The sequence below is a fragment of the Triticum urartu genome, chromosome 2 (assembly GCF_003073215.2).
Source record: "Triticum urartu cultivar G1812 chromosome 2, Tu2.1, whole genome shotgun sequence".
In the NCBI taxonomy this organism is placed as follows: Eukaryota; Viridiplantae; Streptophyta; class Magnoliopsida; order Poales; family Poaceae; genus Triticum; species Triticum urartu.
Window position 1 is genome coordinate 463,507,580 of NC_053023.1, and position 25,359 is coordinate 463,532,938.

The window sequence follows — 25,359 nt, forward strand, 5'->3', positions numbered from 1 at the left end:
TCGGTGAGCTGGATGTTAGCATGTCGCAGTGGGTCGTCAACACTGCCAGTATACTCGCACATTAAACCGGAGCGCTGACTAAGGGGCAGTATGCTCCACGATATCCAACAGCGAGCAAGATCAACTCCTGTTAAACCATTGGCCATGAAGGCTCTGAGCTTGGACAGTTGAGGAGCGTATTTGCTTCTCTCCTTGGCAGTCAACCTTTGCGGACAGGGGTGTGTATTGCTAAGCCGCTCCGGACGAAAGCCAGACAAAGGATTTTCACCAGCAGGGGAGGTGTCTTTGCAATAGAACCATGTTTGATTCCACTCTTTGGGGTGGCTGTGCAGTTTGGCGTGAGGGTATGTGACCTCTTTCCTTTTCTGAATCGCCACACTGCCCAATTCCGTATTGGAACCGTCAGAAAACTCAGTACGGCGGTTTAGATGGAAACAGTCTCTGGACAATTCCAGTGTGGGCTCCTCTTGAAAGAACACCTCACAGAGCACTTGGAAGTGACACATGTTTGTAACAGAGTTGGGGCCAGTGTCTTGTGGATGGAGTTGAAAATCGGCTAAAACGTCCCGGTAAAATTTAGAACCGGGCGGCTTAAAGCCCCGGGCTAAGTGATCTACGAAAACGATGACCTCTCCTTCTTGAGGTGTGGGAGGACATTCTTTGCCAGGGGCTCTCCAATGGATGGTGTTTTTGCTGCCTAAAGCGCCGATCAGGACTAAATTGTTCAGTTGAGTCTCTGTGACGCGAGAAGGAACCCAGTTGCACTCATATACTTGCTTGGCCATGATGAAATCTACAAGATAGGTGATTCCGGTTCAAGAATGAATTGATTAAAGTGCACTGGTATGTACAATGTTAAACCGGAGACAGTTCTATCTAAACCGGAGTTTTATGAAGCAACAGCATCCGGCGGTTTAGCAAGGGGACTAATGGTATATACCGGTTTGGCAATTTTTCTACAAAGTTAAACCGCCAGATCTAAGCATTGAAACAGTTGAGATTGCGGATGGATAAGTGTACAGAAATAGATTTTACAAGATTTCTCTACAGCGACGGATCTGAAGCAAGTTTAGAAAACAAGGAAAATATTCAAGGTTCAAAAAAGAACAGTACTGAATCAATGGGAAGAGATACAGGTAGATCTATGGTCTTGAAGCATATAAGTAAAGGCGGATGCTAAGAACTACTGCTACACAGAGCAAAGGTTCACAGGTTCATCTAAGATCTATCATATGAGTACGAAGCAGATAATGAACACTGAAGAACTTGGAAACCCTAGAACGGATCTACGGGGGAAAAGGTGAAGAACTCACCGGAGCCGAGGAAGAAATAGAAGGTCGTCGCGATGCTCTGGTACAATCAGGGTGATGCAGCGGCCAAGGTTGGAGCAGAGGTCGTCGATGGCGGCGGAGCTCCGAAGCTGGACGACGCGGGGAAGATGAAGCAGAAGGGCACGAAGGGGAAAAAGAAATGACCCTTCGGTCCTATTTATAAGGCAAGGGACAGGTGTCAGGCGCGAAAATCAAGGGACCGTGGGTTTGGAAACGAAGATGTTGCCTTAATTGTCGCAGACCTATTAAGGTTCTTTATAACAGGTGACGTCACGCCGGTTTACAACGACCAGAGAAGATGACATCACGGCGGTTCAACAAACTACAAGAAGATATTGAAGATGAAGATTTTTGCTAAGGATTGACATGAACCTGTTCAAATCAATCTGGGGCCTAATGTTGGGGATATCACTACTGGGCGTAAACCGGCCTATCTGGGCCGGGTTAACTTCGTCAGTAGTTAAGTATGTTAAAGCCCAAGAAGGCAGATGAGGGCTCAAGGCCCATAGTCGGTTCAAGGCCTGTAGCCGTAAACCGGCGTTGGTATTTAACTTGTATTGTAAGTTAGGAATAAGTAGAGACCAAACCGGACACATCTATGAGCCGGTATTGGGACTCTGTGAACCGACGGGCGTCACCCGTGTATATAAGGGGACGGCCCGGCGGTGGTTCAAGGACAACAGACAACAACTCGAGACTTAGGCGAAGCTTGTTTGCTCCCTAGTCATCGAAACCCCATCAATTCCATCACAACTAGACGTAGGCTTTACCTTCATCAAAGGGGCCGAACTAGTACAAACTCTCTTGCGTCCCTGTGTCCGCTTTAACCCCTTCAAGCTAACCCGTCGCGATGGATCCACGACTAAGTCCTTTCTCTAGGACATCTGCCGTGACAAAACCACGACACAGTCCCATGCTCAAATCAAATCAAAATAATTGCAAACAAAACTCCCCCAGGATTGTTGTTAGTTGGAGGCACCCGTTGTTTCGGGCGAGCCATGGATTGATGCTTGTTGGTGGTGGGGAGTATAAACTTTACCATTCTGCTTGGGAACCGCCTATAATGTGTGTAGCATGGAAGATATCGAGATCTCTCGGTTGTTATGTTGACAATGAAAGTATACCGCTCAAAATATTATTCATCTCTATTTCAAAATCGAGCTCTGGCACCTCTACAAATCCCTGCTTCCCTCTGCGAAGGGCCTATCTATTTACTTTTATGTTGAGTCATCATCCTCTTATTAAAAAGCACCAGTTGGAGAGCACCGCTGTCATTTGCATGTATTATCGTTAGTTTACATTGAGTATGACTTGACTGGATCTCTTTTACCATGAATTACAATGTCTAGTCAGTCCTTGATCTTTAAAGGTGCTCTGCATTTATGTTTTGCGGTCTCAGAAAGGGCTAGCGAGATACCATCTTGTTATATCATATTATGATTGTTTTGAGAAAGTGTTGTTATCCGAGATTTATTATTATTGCTCGCTAGTTGATTATGCCATTGATATGAGTAAACATGAGACCTAAGCTATTGTGAATATGGTTAGTTTATAATCTTTGCTGAAAACTTGAATGCCGGCTTTACATATTTACAACAACAAGAGCAAACAGAGTTTGTAAAAGTTTTTCTTTATCACTTTCAGTTTATCAACTAAATTGCTTGAGGACAAGCAAAGGTTTAAGCTTGGGGGAGTTGATACGTCTCCATTGTATCTACTTTTCCAAACACTTTTGCCCTTGTTTTGGACTCTAACTTGCATGATTTGAATGGAACTGACCCGGACTGACGCTATTTTCAACAGAATTGCCATGGTGTTATTTATGTGCAGAAACAAAAGTTCTCGGAATGATCTGAAACTTCACGGAGATTATTTTTGGAAATAATAAAAAATACTGGCAAAAGATCAAGACCAGGGGGCCCACACCCTAGCCACGAGGGTGGGGGGCGCACCTGCCCCCCTGGGTGCGCCCCCCTACCTCGTGGGCCCCCTGGAGCTCCTCCGACCTCAACTCCAACTCTATATATTCATGTTCGGAGAGAGAAAAATAAAGGAGAAGGATTCATCGCGTTTTACGATACAAAGCCACCGCCAAGCCCTAAACTCTCTTGGGAGGGCTGATCTGGAGTCCGTTCGGGGCTCCAGAGAGGGGAATCTGTCGCCATCGTCATCATCAACCATCCTCCATCACCAATTTCATGATGATCACCGCCATGCATGAGTAATTCCATCGTAGGCTTGCTGGACGATGATGGGTAGGATGAGATTTATCATGTAATCGAGTTAGTTTTGTTAGGGTTTGATCCCTAGTATCCACTATGTTCTAAGATTGATGTTGCTATGAGTTTGCTATGCTTAATGCTTGTCACTAGGGCCTGAGTGCCATGATTTCAGATCTGAACCTATTATGTTTTCATGAATATATGTGAGTTCTTGATCCTATCTTGCAAGTCTATAGTCACCTACTATGTGTTATGATCCGGCAACCCCGAAGTGACAATAATCTGGACCACTCCTGGTGATGACCGTAGTTTGAGGATTTCATGTATTCACTATGTGTTAGTGCTTTGGTCTGGTACTCTATTAAAAGGAGGCCTTAATATCCCTTAGTTTCCATTAGGACCCCGCTGCCACGGGAGGGTAGGACAAAAGATGTCATGCAAGTTCTTTTCCATAAGCACGTATGACTATATTCGGAATACATGCCTACATTACATTGATGAATTGGAGCTAGTTCTGTGTCACCCTAGGTTATGACTGTTACATGATGAACCACATCCGGCATAATTCTCCATCACTGATCCATTGCCTACGAGCTTTCCATATATTGTTCTTCGCTTATTTACTTTTTCGTTGCTATTGTTATCATCACTACAAAATACCAAAAATATTACTTTTTCTATCGTTACCTTTTGCCACCGTTACCACTACTATCATATTACTTTGCTACTAAACACTTTGCTGCAGATACTAAGTTTCCAGGTGTGGTTGAATTGACAACTCAGCTGCTAATACTTGAGAATATTCTTTGCCTCCCCTTGTGTCGAATCAATAAATTTGGGTTGAATAATATACCCTCGAAAACTATTGCGATACCCTATACTTGTGGGTTATCATTTACCTCAGACCTTCGGGTCCATAGTTATTAGCTAGATGGCTTCTTCTCTCTCTTTGGATCTCAATACAAAGTTCTCCACGATTCTCGTGGAGATCTATTTGTGTAATCTTCTTTTGCGGTGTGTTTGTTGAGACCAATGAATTGTGGGTTTATGATCAAGTTTATCTATGAACAACATTTGAGTCTTCTCTGAATTATTTTATGTATGATTGGTTATCTTTGCAAGTCTCTTCGAATTATCAGTTTGGTTTGTCCTACTAGATTGATCTTTCTTGCCATGGGAGAAGTGCTTAGCTTTGGGTTCAATCTTGCGGTGTCCTTTCCCAGTGACAGTAGGGGCAGCAAGGCACGTATTGTATTGTTGCCATCGAGGATAACAAGATGGGGTTTATATCATATTGCATGAGTTTATCCCTCTACATCATGTCATCTTACTTAAAGCGTTACTCTGTTTTTTTGAACTTAATACTCTAGATGCATGCTGGATAGCAGTCGATGTGTGGAGTAATAGTAGTAGATGCAGGCAGGAGTCGGTCTACTTGTCTCGGACGTGATGCCTATATACATGATCATACCTAGATATTCTCATAACTATGCTCAATTCTGTCAGTTGCTCAACAGTAATTTGTTTACCCATCGTAATACTTATGCTCTCGAGAGAAGCCACTAGTGAAACCTATGGCCCCCGGGTCTATTTTCCATCATATTAATCTCCCGTTAACAAGCTATTTCTGGTGCCTTTTTTATTTCGCTTTATTTACTTTGCATCTTTATCATAAATATACCAAAAATATTATCTTATCTTATCTATCATATCTCACTTTCGTAAGTGACCGTGAAGGGATTGACAACCCCTTTATTGCGTTGGTTGCGAGGATTTTATTTGTTTGTGTAGGTGCGAGGGACTCGTGTGTGGCCTCCTACTGGATTGATACCTTGGTTCTCAAAAACTGAGGGAAATACTTACGCTACTTTGTTGCATCACCCTTTCCTCTTCAAGGGAAAACCAACGCAGTGCTCAAGAGGTAGCACGGGATCTTCACAACAATGCCACAACATCTTGGATGATAATTGGTGACTTTAATGACATTCTAGTTGCTAGTGAAAAGGAAGGCGGAAATATCGGACCACAACAAATGATGCAGAGCTTTAGGGATTGTGTGGATGACTTTGCTCTTCAAGAAGTGTATGTAATTGGAAATCCCTTCACGTGGAGTCGAGGCGTGATTGGGGAACGCCTTGATAGAGCCTTATGCAATGAAACTTGGGCTGAGAAATTTTCTTCTGCTGCACTATTACATGCGCACCAGATTTTCTCAAAATAAAATAAAATACATGAACACCGTGTTCACTCGGATCACATGCCCATTCTCCTTGATACGGAGTACTTTGCTCTTGTAAATACACAATGGTCTATAGGTCCAAGGAAATCCGAAGCCCGCTGGCTCAACAAGGAGACCGTGACTAAAATTGTTACAACAACTTGGGTATATTCGAAACTTGCTTGGATCGGCCCATCCTTGGCTGACCATACTAAAGCCATTCGTAATGATCTCGATCGATGGGACAAAGATGTTTTGAAGAGTCCCAAAAAATAGTTGCAAAGCTGCAAAAAGAGTTAGAGAAATTAAGGCATGGGCCTTTGGAAATTGAATCTCGATCAAAAATGAAAGATCTTCAAACGCTCATCGAAAATCTTCTGGATCAGGAAGAACCAGTTTGCCTCCGGAGAGGTTGGGCCAATTGGCTTATGCATGGAGACAGGCACACATCATTCTTTCATAAGGTCGCATCGGCTCGGAGGAAAATAAACTATATTTAAACACTTTTGGACGATTTCAGGGTTTGGAGAAAAGGTACAGATGAGCTAAACGGTTCCATTAAGGATTATTTTTCTGGCTTATTTACTGACCAAGTTCAAGCACCTAATGTTGATGTCATATCCTGAGTATGGCGGAGAATTTCTTGTGAGATGAACTATGTCCTCTTGGCCCCTTATTCCGTGGAGGAGGTTAGAAAAGTCTTGTTCTCTGTCGGTGACTTTAATGCTCTTGGTCCTGATGGACTTCACGTTGCATTCTATAAAAGGTTTTGGTTTATGTTAGGGATGACCTTATTGAGGAGGTTCCTAAAGCAGTTAATACTGGGGTGAAACCACATGGATGGAATGATACGAGTATTGTGATGATGCCAAATATAAACTCACCTAAAAAAGTTACCCAATTTAGACCAATTAGCTTGTGCAATGTTGTTTACAAAGTTATTTCAAAGATGCTAGCTGCCAGACTCGAAGGCCTTCTGCCTGAGGTTATTAGTCTAACACAGAGTGCTTTTGTCCCCGATCGGTTAATCACTATTAATGTTTTCATCAGGTATGAGAGTCTCCATGCAATAAAAATGAAAAGGTGGGCAAAGGGCGCTGTTGTGTGGTAAAGTTGGATATGCATAAAGCTTATGATCGTGTGGAATGAAGTTTCTTGAAGGCTATTTTACTAAAATTGGGTTTTTCATGTTGATTGGGTTGGTGATGCTATGCGTTTCAAGTGTTTAGTGCGCTTTAATACATAGGATACTGGAAGTTTTAAACCTTTGAGGGGGCTGCGACAGGGGGCGTCACTGTCCCCTTACCTTTTCTACCTTGTATTGAAGGCCCATTAACTTTGTTGACACATGCAGAGGAGAATGGTAGTTTCAATGGAGCAAGGTATGCCGTGATGCTCCTGCTGGTACAAACCTTCTCTTTGCTGATGACTCCTTAGTTTTGATGAAAGCCAATGTACAAAATGATGCATGTTTAAAAGCAAGTCCGGATATGTATTGTTCAGTGTCAGGACACCTAGTCATGTGGATAAGTCAAGTATATCTTTTCGATCCTAGTACTAAACATGAAGGCCCAATTTTGCTCTACCCTCAATATTATGACTGGAGCAATGAATGATAAATATCTCGGGTTGCCGGCTACTTTAGGGCTGGATAAAAGTGATAGTTTCTAGTATCTTATTGACCCTCTTATTCAGTGATTGACGGGATTGAAAGAGAAGTGTCTTTCTTCAGGTGGAAAAGTGGTGTTATTAAAATTGGTTGCATAAGCAATACCAACATGCGATGCTTGTCTTCAAAATTCCTAAGGAATTACATATGGCGATGTCAAGATTTTGGTGGGTTGATGATGCAAACCATAAAAGAATGCACTGGTTTGTCTGGTGGAAAATGTGTATCCCAAAGAGTGGTGAAATGCTATTCTGTAGTATCCATTGCTTTGACCTTGATTTATTGGCAAAATAAGCATGATGTTTAATTGATGATCTTGATTTCTTCTGTGATACTATTCTTAGAATCAAATACTTTTCGGATGGTGATCTACTCAATGCTAGTTTGAAGAACAAATCATCATATGCATGACAGAGCATTATGCGGGAGTTAATACAATTAAGCGTGATCACATTTGAAGAGTACGGCGAAAAAATAAACATCCGAGAAGATGCATGGACTCCGCAGTCATCATGCAACAAGGTTCTAGCAGTTAGAGGAAACCAACTCATCTCTCGAGTTAGTGACCTTATTGATCCTTCTACAAGAAACAATACGTGGGGTATTGTCCGGAGTCTTCTGTGTCTTGCGAAGGTGAAAATATTTGTGTGGTTGCGGGGAGCCATCCCTTGTAGAGCCGCTCTCGCCGACAAATATATAAAGATTGAAGCCCAATGTTCCGGCTGTAAAACTAGTCCGGATACCACAAGGCATATGTTGTTTGAATGCCCTACAGTTAAGGAGATGTGGCCCCTATTGGGTGTTGATGATGTTATCACAAGGTCCGAATTTGTTGATTTGGCTAGTGAAGCAAGGTTGGACTTCCCTGTTGAGCATACTAGAAGAGGAGGTTTCGGTGCTTGGTCAGGCAAATTTTAAAGAGATTGTTGTTGTTGCGATATGATTCATGTGGTGGGAACGCGGGAAGTTTCTCCATGGAGAACATACTCAATCATTTGGCAAGTTCTTCTAATTTTTCGCTAACTAGCTGTTAAATTTTCTATTGCTTGCAGGCTATGCAAAGCTCAATGTGGATGGAACCATGATTCCAACCCAGTGGAGAGTTCATAGTAGCGGCAAATGAAAAGATTGAGTTCTGCTTCAATGCCTTCACGGTCGAATTAACACTAAGGTTTGGGATGAACCTTGCAAGGACTGTCGGATGTGGTGTTTTTGAGCTCCAGCCCAAATGAGCTTTTTGTTTGTTTGCAAAAATTGACAAATGTTTTCAGTGCTCACAAAATTTCATCATTAAATGATATACGAGGAAATTGTGGCAAAAATTCAATGCTCCAAAAGTGTTATTTTCAAAAACATTTTGGAATGCTAATTATATATATTTTTGCCGTGCCTTCCACAAATGTCATTTCAATGATTAAATTTTACAAGCACTGAAAACATTTGTCAAAGTTCGCCACAAAAAAATTAGAATTTTTTGAATTTTTTATTATATTGTTCATTGTGGGCTCATTTGAACTCGCGAGCAGAAGATGACTTCCAAGGTGATCACTACTACTGAAACTCATCGTCAGTTGCAAGCAACATATTTGATGACTGCTATCCATGACTTTGGAGTTCACCCATGTCATCTTTGAGCATAGTCATAGAGAATGTGGAGTTCACCCATGTCGTCTTTGAGCATAGTCATAGAGAATGTGGAGTTCACCCATGTCATCTTTGAGCAGTCATAGAGAATGTAATCGGGTAGCCCATGAACTAGCTAGTTCAGCTAGATTTAATCCTCCTAATGTTTAGCCAAAAGATGAGGCTGTAATGTCCAGTCTTGTAAATGATGCTACTATTCTCATGAATGAATAAGGAAAATTTTGAACTTAAAAAAAGATCATTCACAGGGCATAACAAACCATTCACATGCTCCACTGAATAGTTGAAAACCGGCAAGAAGTGAACACTGCATTTATCTCGAAAATCGAATGAACATGGAGTGAACACTGTATTGTCAACAGCACAAAATTTCCATCTCCATCATTAATCCGGCCAAGCAATAAAAGGAAAGAGAACAAGCCCACGAGCAAGCTTCCACTAAATATAATATTAAATTGCCGAACCAGTTCACCGAGTTCAAATCAGAATTTTGAAATCATCGAGTTCAACATTATATAAGGACGCATCACTATAGATTAAAGGAAATACAACATCTTAGGTAAATTTGGTACATTAATAATTTCTGGGTACATGGGGAAGTCCAGTGGCGTCTCCCCCCTCGAACTTGATGGCTCCTATGCTCAACACCATACCTGAACAGAGTAACGCCGTCAGCAAGCCATGAGGCTCCATAGCTTTCCTTTGACTAGTCGCCGCATCAATCGCCTCCCAATGCTTCTTTTACTCTAGAAGATGATATCCATGGCGCGATAAACTCCGAGTGTTAGAAATGCCTAAGAATTAACAGTCAGAAGTCCACGACATAAGCTGCTTGCCCTGGCAGTATTGTCCAAGTCATCAGCCAAAAATAAGATGGCATAATAGAACTAAGACACCAACAAATGTTGACTTGTTGTCATCTGTGTAGTACATTTCACACTTCAGACACCCAAGCTATCTTCAGTGTTCAGAGTTGTTGCCCTCTTCTATTCAGCAGTCTGTGCCGCCACGTCTTCATTCACCTCTGTAATAACCTTAAGAAGGTCCACTGGGGTTGCAGCAGGATCGAGCTCATGACAACCTTCCGGGGCATTGTTGCCTTCTTCACCAGTCAGCAGTCGAGAAGGAACCTGATGGGAGAAACGAAACAGCTCACCCTTTGGTATCCTCCTGACCTCCTTGGGGTCCATGTGCCTATGGAACACAGCTTTGAAGCCAGCAACCTTCAACAATGGAATGACAGTCAGCCCTTGCTCCTCAGTGAAATCATCAATAACTTCGACAATCTCGTATTTATATATCACATCATCAGGTGTAAGCTCGTTCCAATCAGGAGACCAGTCTCGGTACAAAGCCCATGTATCACCTTTCTGAGGAATAATTCTGATAATCCCACGGGGGCCTTTAGTCCAGCTGACTTTGTGCGAAAATATGTTGACTGTTTCCGTAATCTGGTACCTTCCAACCCTAAAATCGCCACATGTTTTCTGGAAACCAGAGGCAACCCAGTTTATTGGAGACAGTTCAATATTGGATTTGGAATTGAGGAAACTCATGCGGATTCTGAAAGGTCTCATTGAAAGAACTTTCTGCACCATTGCATATAGACGAGGCATTCCATCCTCACTGTCATATGTAGCCCATACTTGGTCGCTATAAAAAGCTCTCTCTGTGCGATCCTTATCAAAATCATGGAAGTCAGGATCTGGGACATCAATTGAAACAGGCACACGCTTCTGTTCTGGATTCTTTTCATCAGTTGCAGTTGCAGGTACGTGGGTGTCGACACTTATTGAACTGCATAGCTTGAGTCCTTTGCCAAGCTTGCCAGAGAGGACCCCATTTGCCTTTATGTTGTTGTCACTAGGATATACCTTTCCTTCTGACTTTCTTTTCTCTGCAAACCGTGAACATGCTGCCATGCTCAGCTCTTGCAATTTTCCCCGGACGGCTTCTTTGGCTTTCTCAACAAGTAGACCCCGTGTATCAATCTGGGAGATCTCTCTCAAAACATTGGCTCTCCTTACACTCACTGCAGATCTCATCTTTTCCACTGAAGTGCCATTAACCCGCCCCACATCTGTGAAAGCATTTGTCTCTGTGCTTGCAACCACTGTTTCTTTGTTATCTCCAGCATAATCCACAGTAGTATAATCATTACTATGCCTTCTCCGCTTTGCAAACCGGCCACGCCTTGAAGTAGTTCTCTCAGGGTCACATGTGTTTCCACTTTCAGGGTAGTTGTAGCTGTAGCTCTCTTCATTTCTTCTAGGTTTCTCGGAAGCCTGGGTACTGTAAGCATTTGTGTCAGCTGCAGGCGCTGTCTTGGAGTACTGATTCCACTGAAAGTTTTGACTGTTGTAGGAATCATAAGTGCTATCTTGCTGATACCCCACATGCCCTGTCCCCGGAATGCTAGAAGTCCTGCTTGTTGAGCCATATGAATGTTTGGTGGAACTGTGGTTCTGTGGCTGCTGCTTGGTTGACCAGGAGAAAGATGAACTGCTTCCGTTGCAAGGAAATCCAGTCTCTACCGCCATGAACGCATGATGGCAGTTTGGGCACAGAAGGTTATGATTAAGATACATTCTTAAGTACTCATACTGCATACGGCAGCGATTGCAAGATGTCCAGAAAGTATCAACACCAGCAGGACGAGCAGTAGCCTCAGCAGCAGCCGCAGCAGCAGCGGCGGCGGCGGCGGCAGCAGCAGCATTCTTTCGAGCTCTCTTGGTCGCCTTCTTGTCATACGTATACATGCCATTGGTTACGTTGACAACAGAATGATCTGACCTCTTCTGATCATAAATTGCCTTCCGACTAGTATCAGACAACACACTCCACGCCTCAGAGATCAGTTTAAAGGCCTCCTCAGCACCGACTGACTTGTTCTTATCAGGGTGCAGCTGGAGAGCTAGCTTCCTGTACTGCTTCTTCACATCCTCTTCATCTGCAAAGGCGGGCAGGGACAAGATCCGGTACCAGTCACTCTCTCCATCAATCTTGGACTCTGCTGCAAGATGAACTTCAAGAGTCGACGCCATCTGGGATATGCCCTCAAGCGATGGGCAGAGATTCTGGGCCTTGACCGCATACTTGCGTGCGCCCCTGAGGTCACGCGCATGAAACTTGCTCTCTGCAGTATTTCGTGCTTTCAAAGCTTCATCCATATTGTACTCCACACTCATCTCCACCTTTGAATTGGATCAACAGACAGCTGGACTTGAGCAAGAATGAAGAAGCCCAGGACCAAGAAATGAACAAGAGTTCACTGCACAGTACTGTTGATCTTAACCTTGAGAACTATGAAAACTCCATTGATCTGCAGCAAAGTAGGGCAAATGATAAGAATATTGAGGAACAAAATACAGAGCACACTCGTGTGGAATCGCAAACAACATAGCACAGCGTCGACAGCAAAGTGTAACCTGAGAAAACATGTAAACCAAGCAGTGAAGTAGAGGGACACTGAATTTCGGCACTATCAGCCGGAAACGATCTATTAATTTCTAATTTGGCAGGACCGGAAAACAACCTGGAAGCGAAATCTATCTCGTCATCATTTAATTTCAGCTCCGACAAATTTATTTGGCAGTACAACAAATCTACTCCACTAGAATGGACTACGCGCCACTGAGATTTGCTTCAGCGAATCGGAACTTGAAAGCTTAGCAGATCAGCGACCGGAGCTACACCGACCCGACCAAAAAGGCAATTAATCTCGGGTAGCAAGAGACAGTGCGAGAAAGATCCAGCCCAGCTTTCTCCACAAAACTAGAGAATCTGGAGCCGCGGCTCCCCCGGAACAGCGCCAAAACCCAAGCGAAATGAACACATCCAAGTGCCAGGAAGCGTCCAAATCAGCTCAAGAACAGCCCAAAACCCCATCAGGAATCCGGCCGAGAGGACCACCGATCCGCGCGATCCGCGTCCCCGGCGCGCCGGGCCAGCAGCGGCGCTGACCCCAGGTGCTCAAAATCTAGAGCCCCAAGAACCCTAGGCCGCCAGATCTGCCGCGGCAGGCCACGGCCGGCGGCGAAAAGCACCTGAATCGAGAGCCAGGGAGGGGAGAAGTCGGGGGAGGACGTACCCATGCGGATCGGCTGGAGGAGGCGCAGGAATCGGGGCGGATTGGAGGCCACGGGCTCCCCCGAATTGCGAATCCCTCGGCCCCGGATTTAATTTCGGGGGGGAGGAGGAAGGAGCTCTAAAAAAATGAAGTTTTTTAGCTCAAGACTTTTAGTCAAAGCCCCAAAAATCGTAATACCAAATGAGAGGGGTAGCAGCAGAGCAGCAGTAGTAGTAGAAAAAGGAGCGAGTGTAGGTCAGGCCGTGTGCCTCTGTGCCTCTGTGTCCTGTAAAAATAGAGATTAGATTATTATTCCGCCTTTGTTTTTTGTTTGCCTTTAAAAGTTTCAAACTTTGCCCTCATTTGGTGCCCCAAATTAAACTCCCCCACAGTGCAGGCCCAAACCCCAGGCCGGGTGTCAACCCAGGGGCTTTCTCGCCATTTCCGGCTCAGATACAAAACATACTGGAGTACTACTGCTATTTCTTTATCTTTAGGGGGGAAAAGGCTGAGTTGATTATGTGCTTTAATTCGGGCTTTAATATTGTTAATTGCTGTTTTAAGCTGTAGATTTGACGTTAATACAGGGCGGAGCACATGGGAAAGTGTCCTTAAGTATCCCCCAGCTGGGCCCACTCGTCATGGTACTGGAGTGTATACATGGGCAGGTACGTATACGCATTATATAAGGTGAGAAACCTTTACTAGGGAGGGGCTATTTCTGTAAAACCACAGCGGCGGGTACAGCAGGAGCGTAACCCTAGTGCTGTGTTGTTAGATCAATCAGATGTGACTAGGGTTGTTTCAGGTATTTCCTACTAACCTAGCAAGGATTATGCCTAGGGTTAAGTTAAAATCACAACCACCAGCCACAAAAAGCTTTGCTCTCCTCTCCAGTCCGGTGAACCCTAATTCTTTTTTTTTCCTGAGAAGAGATACCTTGTGTGCAGACTGAGAACCTTTTTCTCCCCCCATGTGGGCCCCACTCTCCCTGTTACCCTTTAAGTACACACACACACACCCTCTCTACATCATCACCTCACCAGCAATTTGTACTGGTATCTCAGAGGAAATAATAAAAGTAGGCATATGACAGTAGCAGCACAAGAACTAGCAAAATATCTAGCACTGCTGACACACCTGCTACTTATATTCTGTTATTGCAACAAAAAATCCAAGGATGTTGCTAGTAATAATACATCATGGCACAGCCCCAGGTTCAAATTTGCCTCATTTGAGCATGTAAAGAAAAAGTAGACAAGAAGAGTGAGTCTGCATTCAGCTCTGAGTTGCATCCAGTTTCAGAATGCCTCTTGTGTGATCTTGAACCATGCCACTCTGTGCTCTTGTTGATAAGCCAGGAGATCCCAGCTGTTCAAATTTCAGTGTATAGTAGGTTAACATTGATTACAGATTGAACTACTGTAGAAAAGTGTCTTCACAAGGAAAATGTGGCAGCTGACTTGTGTGAGAACTGAGCCGAGCAGATTGTGTTTCTGTCACTTTGTTCAAGAACTGATAGTTGTTTGGCAGCAGCACCTAGGAGCTGAATCTTCAGGTGACAGGATCAGCTTACATACACATGCTGCCAGTCACCAAAGGAAGATCACTTGGATAATAATGTGTCATTTTCACAGGCCTAAACAACAAAGTCTCTAGGAGTTTTGCTGCCAGACAAAAGTAGTAGCGTCCATATGATGGGCAGCCCAGATAGATAGATAGATAGATAGATAGATAGATAGATAGATAGATGGCCAGATCTGCAAGTAGCTTGAAGTTAGGCAGCTGATGTGTTCAGTTTCAAGATGGAACTAAGATCACAGTCAAGGTGGTGCATACCTGGTACATAAATAGCATGAAAACTCCAGCAACAAAATTTGGAGATGCTCCACCCCACAATCATTTTGCAGTTTGAATTCCTGACCCTGGTCACTTGAGGTTATTATTCCATAGTACTATATATACATGAAAAGCATGGCAACATTTACTAGTCACAAGTTCATACACGGCAAGAAAGTCTAATAAAAATAGCCGGGCAGTTTCACAAGTTTCATGTTTCCAGCATTGGCAGAAACCATACAAGGTGTTATCATGAGAGAGGGTTCATTACAGCCAAAGTAAAGTAGCATTTGACAGATAAATACACAGTCGCATCCTCGGACAAAAAAGACCTGCAATTTACATCTGGGAACGGGTTGCTTACAGTATAAACTATAAAATGGTCTGCCCTTCCAAAAAAAACTATAAAAATGGTCTGCAACTATATAAACAAACAAACTTTAGCTTCTTGTATCTTGATTCATGAATCATATGTTCAATAATGTATGTATGGTACATGGTACAACGGGGATGATCTATCCATGGAAAAAAGTTCATCACCGGACAGATCGATAGAGGTGAGAGTAGACTCGCTTGGTCCTGTAAACAATGACAAGGCTCAAGCCAGCACCCACGACGCAAAACGCTGACATGATCAACGAGCTGACAAAGAAGCAAACAGCCCCTTCACACTTCAGTGGCCCATCTGCAAGTAACCCCATGCCCTGAAGAAACTGTGGAGACGACGACGCTGAGCTCTGACGGCGCTGCGCTTGCCTCTCAGCTTCATAGTCATAGAAGCTACTGGCAATGAGACCTGAGAAGATCAGCGACCCTGTGGGGTTTGCTACTGTGAGGAAATTATACATTGCGCCAAAGTGTTTTACACCGAAAAGTTCAGAAACAGCAGCCGGCACAATAGCCCAGTGAGTGCCATATCCAAGCCCAACCAGGAAGGTTCCCATGTACATAGTTCCAGGCCAAGCCATTGCAAAGAGGAAATGCCCAGCAGCCATGAGTATCTGAGCTAAGGCCAATGCTATGTGCCTTGGGTATTTATGTTCCCTGATCATCAGAAGAATAGTTGGTCAATGTATGAAGAAAGCCTGGCCAAAATTTGAGAGGTACTGAAGAGCACCGCAAAAAAATACAGCTACTGAAAAATGATAGCAATCATTTTTATTTGCTGTGTTAACAGTGGATGCCAGATCAAAATGTGGAGAACCTAGTGTTGGTACCTGACAATATTCTCAGAGAAATAGCCACCTCCAACACGACCAAGGAAGTTCCATATGCTCGTTAATGACACGAAGTTATGCCCGTCTTTGAAACCAGCAGCTTGGCTCATCTGACCCAAATTATCAATCACCGTCAGCCCTGATCCAGACCCGAGCAGAAGCGATAACCAAATAAGCCAAAAATCAGCCTTGACCAATGCCTGCATCAGGGTGAAGTTCTCCCCCCTACGTGGTCCCTTCCTGACTCTAACCCCACCTCTTGCTGCAGCTTGAACTAACTTGGTCTGCAAGTCTGCAATTCTCCTTCTCCTTTCAGATGGGGATAAAGAGTCTATGTCTTTAGGCTTCTCGTCTTCCATCTCACTTAGAATCAACTCTGGTTGATCCTCCCTTTCATGTGAAGTACCTGCCTCTCCTTTTAATGCTTCAGACAGCAGAGCCTCTTCATATGGACTTGGATATTCAGTTTTCAAGCTAAACGTCAGGACCACGGGGATCGCAATCGGTAAAATAAGCAAGACGAAAAGAAACACTGTGAGAGAAATAGCCACATTATCACTCACTTCCAGGAAATCTTGGACTAGCATGACACCAACGAGATATGAGGCAAGGAGCAAGCAAATGGTGTAGATGAACATGAAGCTGTTCTTGTCAGATGACCGCACCTGTCGGTGACCCCCGACAGGCCTTATAACAAACATGAGGCCAATGGCAACAAGTGACGGCCCGACTGCGACCATGAAGATAAGAGTTGCATGGTCTGGTGTGTGCATTACTGCAAACAGTTGAGTCAGAATTGCACTGCTAAGCCCAGCAAATCCTTTCAGAATGCCCACAGTTGGGCCCCTGCTCTTTGGGAAATTCTGGATGCATGTAACCAGTGAAGTTGTGTTGAAATATGTCTCGCCGTTGGTTCCAACAAAAATAAGGACACACATCTGAATTAAAAACATCAAGAAGTATTATATTAGTGTCGAAAATTGAGCAAAGGGAAGCAAATAACTAGTCAGTTTCCAGATTTTTGTTTCATATTTATCTAATTGTGGGGATTCCCTATTTCCTCCACGTAGTTTGGAATCCTGGCCATCTGGACAACAATGAAACTCGTTCATCAATTTTATTTGGAGAAGACCATACCAATTCTATAGCTTTTTGCATTCTCTCTGTAGTTCCGTATACAGAACTGAGCATACATAGTGTACAATATATGAATTCATATATTTAAGAGATAGAAACAAAACAAAGAATGCAGCTCTGCATGGCAAGCAACAAATGTGTGGGTTACATTATCCTGAGCTGCACACGAACATTTGCTTGACGAAGCAACTGAGGCTGTGTAGAAAATGATGTGGACAAACTAATTGTTTACTTGTAAATAAGCAACCATTCAGCCATTCACCGGTCAATCATAGTGATTGTGATGATGATTTATGATATGGCGTGCAGATTTTGCAATCAAACATCACACCTTGCAAAGCTATGTGCACACTCTTGACAGCCATAAATTTACAATATACTACTTCTGACATGTGAGAAATTTGGAGAAACTGTTGGAAATATGCCCTAGAGGCAATAATAAAGTAGTTATTATTATATTTCCTTGTTCATGATAATCGTTTATTATCCATGCTAGAATTGTATTGATAGGAAACTCAGATACATGTGTGGATACATAGACAACACCATGTCCCTAGTAAGCCTCTAGTTGACTAGCTCGTTGATCAATAGATGGTTACGGTTTCCTGACCATGGACATTGGATGTCATTGATAACGGGATCACATCATTAGGAGAATGATGTGATGGACAAAGACCCAATCCTAAGCCTAGCACAAGATCATGTAGTTCGTATGCTAAAGCTTTTCTAATGTCAAGTATCATTTCCTTAGACCATGAGATTGTGCAACTCCCGGATACCGTAGGAGTGCTTTGGGTGTGCCAAACGTCACAACGTAACTGGGTGGCTATAAAGGTACACTACAGGTATCTCCGAAAGTGTCTGTTGGGTTGGCACGAATCGAGACTGGGATTTGTCACTCCGTGTAAACGGAGAGGTATCTCTGGGCCCACTCGGTAGGACATCATCATAATGTGCACAATGTGATCAAGGAGTTGATCACGGGATGATGTGTTACGAAACGAGTAAAGAGACTTGCCGGTAACGAGATTGAACAAGGTATCGGGATACCGACGATCGAATCTCGGGCAAGTATCGTACCGCTAGACAAAGGGAATTGTATACGGGATTGATTAAGTCCTTGACATCGTGGTTCATCCGATGAGATCATCGTGGAACATGTGGGAGCCAACATGGGTATCCAGATCCCGCTGTTGGTTATTGACCGGAGAGTCATCTCGGTCATGTCTGCATGTCTCCCGAACCCGTAGGGTCTACACACTTAAGGTTCGGTGACGCTAGGGTTATAGAGATATTAGTATGCGGTAACCCGAAAGTTGTTCGGAGTCCCGGATGAGATCCCGGACGTCACAAGGAGTTCCGGAATGGTCCGGAGGTAAAGATTTATATATGGGAAGTCTTTTTTGGTCGCCGGAAAAGTTTCGCGCATTATCGGGATTGTACCGGGAGTGCCGAAAGGGGTCCGGGGGTCCATCAAGGGTGTCCACCTGCCCCGGGGGGCCACATGGGCTGTAGGGGTGTGCGCCTTGGCCTATATGGGCCAAGGGCACCAGCCCCAAGAGGCCCATGCGCCAAGAGATAAGGGAAAGAAAGAGTCCTAAAGGGGGAAGGCTCCTCCTAGGTGCCTTGGGGAGGATGGACTCCTCCCTGGCCGCACCCTTCCTTGGAGGAAGGGCCAAGGCTGCGCCCCCCCCTCTCCCTTGGCCCTATATATAGTGGGGGGAAGGGAGGGCAGCCGCACCTAAGCCCTGGCGCCTCCCTCTCCCTCCCATGACACATCTCCCTCCTCCCGCAACGCTTGGCGAAGCCCTGTTGGAATCCCGCTACTTCCACCACCACCTCGTCGTGCTACTGGATCTCCATCAACCTCTCCTCCCCCCTTGCTGGATCAAGAAGGAGGAGACGTCGCTGCTCCGTACGTGTGTTGAACGCGGAGGTGCCGTCCGTTCGGCGCTAGGATCATCGGTGATTTGGATCACGACGAGTACGACTCCATCAACCCCGTTCTCTTGAACGCTTCCGCGCGCGATCTACAAGGGTATGTAGATCCACTCCTCCCTCGTTGCTAGATGACTCCATAGATTGATCTTGGTGGTACGTAGAAATTTTTTGAATTATTGCTACGTTCCCCAACAGAAACATAGGAGGTTTAGGAAGTAAGACTAGACTACTTGGCCATCTAATCCAGATAAGGCCAATATAGTTTATAGTGAATCCATTAAAATATTATAGAGAGAAAATTGTGTTAAAAAAGCAACATAATATTTGAATTAAGAATAATCTCTGTTGCATCAACTCACGCCGATAAAGAATTAAAGACTTGAATATTGACAAATAGGCAAGTGGTTGCTGTGACAGTAAATAATTAAGCATAACATGGTGACTACTGAAAACAAAAGTAGTGACAAGGACAAGTTATTGTAAATAAAGAATGCTACACTAGGAGTAGAAGAATACACCATTGGCGGGCCGGCATTTCACACTTAAACATGTGTGATTAGTCAATTTCACAAGAAAGCCGGTGCCTAGAAAACTGATTTAATCTAAGATGTACTCTCCCTCCACGCCATTTTCATCAGCTGATCCTATCCAGCCAGTAACCCTCATTTTATTTAATGATCATGTGCCCCTCATTTTATTTAATTATCATGTGCTCTGCGGTCTACAGCCCACCTTGTTTGCAATTCCATAAACAAATTGGCACGACGACCTGAATGTATTGTGTGTGTAATTCAGCAGTAGCATTCAAAGTTGAGGACCATTTTGAACAGCTCTGTGATTCAATCAGATTCATAGTATCATCAACCAATCTAAGAAAGAAGCAGCGCACAATTCAAAAAGAAAGAAAGAAAGAAAGAAAGCAAGCAAGAAAGAAGCAGCGGCAGAGGAGGGACTTGACTTACTGACCATGGAGAGGGGCAGCGGCGGCGCCTGCTTGGTGACTATGAGCCAGAGCCATCCGTATCCGAGGAAGTTCTGCAGGGCGCCGATGAGCAGCATGGCCCAGGCGGGCAGCATGGCGGAGAGCGAGCCGGCGAGGAAGCCGACGCAGTCGCCGAGGTCCTTGGCGATGCCGAGCGCCGCCACGTGGCGCTGGTTGTAGCCGAGCGCGGCCTTGAGGATGGGCGAGATGGCGCCGAAGAGGTAGCCGATGCCGGCCATGGACTGCAGCCACATTGCGGCGACGAAGACGAGCCATCGGTTGGTGGAGAAGGCCCTGAGCCTGTCGGCGAGCACCCCCATCGGAGCGGCCAAGCTTGTCTGCTTATGCTTGTTCTTGGGGAATTGGAGGGAGGTCAAGGGTTGGATTTCGATGGTGGAATGGAATTGGAGAGCCGCCGGAGAGATTGGTGGAAGGAAGGAACCAAACCGGACGCAGATTTGGAGCCAAAAAAAGGAAGCCTTTTAATGGCAAGGCGCTTGGCTTTGCTTTTGCTGGGGTCAGGTCAGGTCAGGTGGAGGTGGCGCTAAACAAAATTTGTTTAGCGCAAAGGAAGAAGAGGAAATGATGGCCAACGGGAAGGGAAGACCTTTACACCCATCGAATGCCAAAGTTGAGGAGAAAAGCAATCCGAGTCCCGGCAGTGGCAACAGACGCAGTGCTCGATCGAACACAAGGATTTACTACTACAGTTCTAGAGAGACCGAAATGATGAACTGGTATTTGTGTGAGGATGACTGTACTGGTCGGGTGATGAGCCCTAATCTTTTTTGGGAGGAGGAGGAGAGAGCGCGCGATGGGAGAATGGAGGTTGAGTTTATTCCGAGATTTATAAGGAGACACTACTAGTTGACCAAATGTTTCGTAATCTGCCACCATCCCATCCTACACACGTGACACACGTTCCTGCCGAAAAATGAGTCTTGGTTTTTTTTAGGGAAAAAAGGGCTTGCTAGGATCTATCTAAAAGTCCTGTTCTGACAGTAAATGAAATAAAAAAATCTGGATTTTTTTCTAGCAAACATGGACAAATGTTTCATTGCTTGCAAAATTTCATCACGAAATAGAAAGCAGAAAACGATGTATACGCCCAACAACACACATCCGCCTCCTCCTCCTTCCAAAAAAGATTAGGGTTTCTCTGCTTTCCTCCGGCGCCACCGTCGGGCCGCTTCGTCTCCGGTGGCCTTAGGGGCCATGAGGACGCGGTGGATCTGGGCCCTTGCCGGCAAGAGGACTCCCTATTTAGATGTTTTATTTTTTTACTTTTGTTAGGGTTTATGTCATTTTCAGGAAGACGAGATGGCGGGGGCTCCCTGAAGATGGAATAAGGTTTGCCCGCCTAGCCTCGTTCCGGTGGTGCGTCTAGCATCGCCCGTGTGTGTGGAGATGTGTCTTCGGTGGATCTGCTCGGTTCTGGTCGTCGTTCGTCTATGTCCGTATGTCTTCAAATTGGATCCCTCCAATCTACACTATTCTTCATCGGCAACGGTTGCTGTTCTGGGGTGCTGGCCCTATAGGGCCTTAGCACGACGACTTCTCGACCGTCTAATACAACAAGTTTTGATCGGCTCCTGCGAGGGAGAGGCGATGACGACGACAAGTCTTTGTGTCGCTTCAGTGCTTATAGTCGTCGCCAAATGGTCTACAGATCTGGATGTAATTTTAATATTTCTGATATTCGTTTTACTTCCGTGATTGAACACGAATAGATCGAAAGTTTATTTTTTTTCAAGTTTCATCATGAAATAACAGTCGCGAAAGATATGACAAAAGGACAAAATCGATGCTCCAAAATGTTTTTGAAAATAATACTTTTAGAGCATCAACTTTTTCACATTTTTCACGAATGTTGTACAATATTGAAACTTTACAAGCAATCAAAACATTTGTCAATGTTTCTTTTTTTCTTTTTACTATTTAACCGAGCTCACATTGAGCTCAAGCTCGGTTTAACCGCGTTCCTGATCTCTCCCATTTCCTACGAAAATAGTATTATTCTGTCTCATATTATAAGACATTCTTATAACTTAATTTAGTTTGTAAAAACGTCTTACATTAGAACGGAAGGAGTAGATCCATGCGAGCTGCTGTCAAGTCTTAAGAGCGACTTCAATGGGGTGACCCATTTCATCCGTCGTTGTTCGGTTGGGTCGGCGCGAACAGAAAAATCGGCCTAACGTGCCGATTTAAAACGGACAGGCGTCCGCTTTTTGTCCGCGGACGACCCATTCCCGCCTCAATTTTGAGCCGGATTTGCGTCGGCGCGAACACGAGACGGATGCGTGCGCGTCTACTCCTTTTCCGGGGCCCGCTGGTCAGTGGCTTATTGGCCTCTCCCACCCCAGCAACCCTCGCCCGCCTTCTTCGTCGTCGACACCGCCGCCCTTTTTTGCCGGCGACTCTGCCAGCTGCCGCCGCCTCCACATCCGCCCAGCAACGCCGCTCACTCCCCCCGTCGCCCCGCCACCGCCGTCTTGCCGTCGAGGAGCAAATTGTTTCCCACCGCCGCTCCCCCAACCGCATAGCCGCCCGCAACTAAGAGGCCGCCTCGCTGCGCCGGCCAAATCCTCACCGGCACGCTCGTCGGACGCCGGCCCACTCGTCGAAAGTCGGTAGGGCAGCTAGCTGGTCCGTGCGCGCACGACTCCCCTCGCCGGCCTTCTCCTTCTTCGATGCCTGCAAACTGTTCGACAGTTTGCCAAGGTACGAAAATGGACTCCGTCGATGAGTTCTTTTTCCACAATTTCCTTTGTGACTCCGACGATTCGTCGTCCGACGACGAGGAGGAGATATTGGCTGCCGTGTTGGTCCATCACCACCTCAACAGCCAGCGGCCGTTGTTTCGTGGCTCCATTTCGGGCCATCTTCCGGCGTTGAATCGCAACCGAGAAAGCGGGCATTTCCTTATTTGGAAGGACTACTTTGATACAACAAACCCGTTGTTCAAACATCACAAATTCCGCCGCCGTTTCCGTATGAGTAGGCATGTTTTCAACCGTATTAGAGAGGGAGTGGTCGGCTATGATGACTATTTTGAGTGCAAAGAGGATGCCGTCGGCAAGATTGGTTTCTCCCCTTATCAGAAATGCACTGCCGCCATCCGAATGCTTGCATACGGAGTGCCCGGTGATCTCATTGACGAGTAGTCTGTATGAGCGAGTCTACATGCCTAGAGTCCCTGTATAAGTTCTGCAAGGCTGTTATTGTTGTGTTTGGCCCTGAGTACTTGAGAGAGCCGACGGCTGAAGATACAACCCATTTTGTTGGCGATGAATGCTAGAAGGGGCTTCCCAGGGATGCTTGACAGTATAGAACTGCATGCACTGGGAGTGGAAGAACTGTCCTTCTACTTGGCAAGGGCAGTATAAGTGACATGTCAGGGCTTGCACTGTCATCCTAGAGGTCGTGACGTCTCAAGATCTCTGGATCTGGCACTGTTTCTTTGGCATGGTTGGATCACACAATAATATCAACGTGCATCAGCGCTCGCCGGTGTTTGCTAGGCTTGCCGAAGGCAACAGCCCACCGGTGAACTTTACTGTCAACGACCACAACTACGACAAAGGATACTGCCTGGGTGACGGTATCTATCCTCAGTGGACCACTATTGTCAAGACAATACCCAACCATGTCGGAGAGAAGAGGAAAATATTTGCCCAGGAGCAAGAGAGTGCCAGGAAGGATGTCGAGCGTGCCTTTGGTGTTTTGCAATCTCGATGGGGCATTGTTCGGTATCTTGCTAATACCTAGAGCAAGCAGAAACTGTGGGAGGTGATGACTGCTTGTGTGATCATGCACAATATGATCGTAGAAGACAAGCGCCCAGAACGTCTGTACGATCAAGGGTTTCAGTTTCAGGTTGAGAATGTTGTGCCTGAACATGGAGTAGCGGCAACGTTTGAACAATTCACCCAATTTCATGAAGACATGCGTGATTGGGAAACTCAAGTGCAACTGCAAAATGATTTGGTTGAGCATATGTGGGCTCATGTTGGCAACCAATAGATGTATCTTCTTTCATTCGGCTGTAAAACTATGTGAAACATTTTTATTTGTATCCGGCTTGTAAAACTATAATATTTTTATTCGATAATACTATATTATTTGACAATATGTTTGAATGCAAATCAATGTAAATATTGAGCGGCCAGCCGGCCACGCAGGCACATATGAGTCAACGCAATTGGCACGCTGCCGATCCAAATCTAAAAGAGAACGAACGCAGGGCAGGCGACCGACCCAAACGGATAAAAAACGGACGAAATCGCCGTCTATTTAGGTCGACCCGTTGGAGTTGCTCTAAGCTCCCGTTGCCCCGGACAGATATTTTCCTTGAACTGCTTCATTCAGGCAGCTGTCCCATTGAATTGCAAAGGCACAAACACACCGCTGCCGGCTCGCCTGATTCTACGTCTCGCCCAAAAGCTAGATTTTTGCCTTCCCCGGCCCTGTTTCTTTCTACCATTGCCATGCATGCGCCCCGTCCAGGGCAGAAATGATGATGACTCGTTGTCATGTCCGCCTCATTTCCCACAAAAGATCTCCGCTCCATTTATCTTTTTGCCATCGTGGCACATACAGTAGCAAAAATTAAAACAAAAGGAGGAAATCTTTTTATGTGACGTGCAGTCGATACGTACGCTGGCCGGCGACAGGAACCGGCAATACTTCTTTTTTTTCTAGAATCGGAGCCGGCAATACTTGTTCCTCGCCACGTAAACAAAAATGGTGGGTTACTAGTATGGTTAGTTTTTTCTAAAAAATAAAATCAAGTGGTAGTATTGTTTAATCCCCACGACACAAACATTGCATCTGCACATTTTTTATCGAGAAAAATTTACCGTAGGTCACTAAATTTGAGTTGGTTGACAGTTTGGAACCACTACTTCAAAATATCCGAACTAAGGTTCACGTACTTGCGCAAGGGGTTCACTTTGGTTCGTATGTACAATTTCGTCTACGTATTTGCTGACTTGGCCGGGTCAGTGGCCGCCAGCTCGCTTTGACCGCCACCTGATCGTACCTAAGGTGAATACTAATCCATCCGGGTTTTTTTTTTGTAAAATCGC

General features: G+C 45.0%; 2 protein-coding genes across 3 annotated transcripts; both read right to left on the reverse strand.

The window, feature by feature from the left end:
- Nucleotides 1-9,517: 9,517 nt before the first annotated feature.
- On the reverse strand, nt 9,518-13,455 carry LOC125537905. The gene is made up of 2 exons (XM_048701230.1): nt 13,175-13,455; nt 9,518-12,406 (listed from the first exon to the last, which is right to left on the reverse strand). Exon 2 carries the CDS (start codon nt 12,270-12,272, stop codon nt 10,071-10,073), a length of 2,202 nt encoding a protein of 733 aa, XP_048557187.1. The 5' UTR covers nt 12,273-12,406; nt 13,175-13,455; the 3' UTR covers nt 9,518-10,070.
- Nucleotides 13,456-15,418: 1,963 nt separating this feature from the next.
- Nucleotides 15,419-21,101, reverse strand: LOC125537907 (protein NUCLEAR FUSION DEFECTIVE 4-like). Of its 2 annotated transcripts, none has more exons than XM_048701232.1 (3): nt 20,254-21,101; nt 16,210-17,147; nt 15,419-16,036 (listed from the first exon to the last, which is right to left on the reverse strand). In XM_048701232.1, the coding sequence occupies exons 1-3, from the start codon at nt 20,587-20,589 to the stop codon at nt 15,529-15,531; spliced, it is 1,782 nt and encodes a 593-aa protein (XP_048557189.1). In that variant the 5' UTR covers nt 20,590-21,101; the 3' UTR covers nt 15,419-15,528. The 2 variants fall into 2 exon arrangements, with proteins under 2 accessions (XP_048557189.1, XP_048557190.1); XM_048701233.1 differs by having other exon boundaries at nt 20,250-20,385.
- Between the last annotated feature and the right edge of the window lie 4,258 nt (nt 21,102-25,359).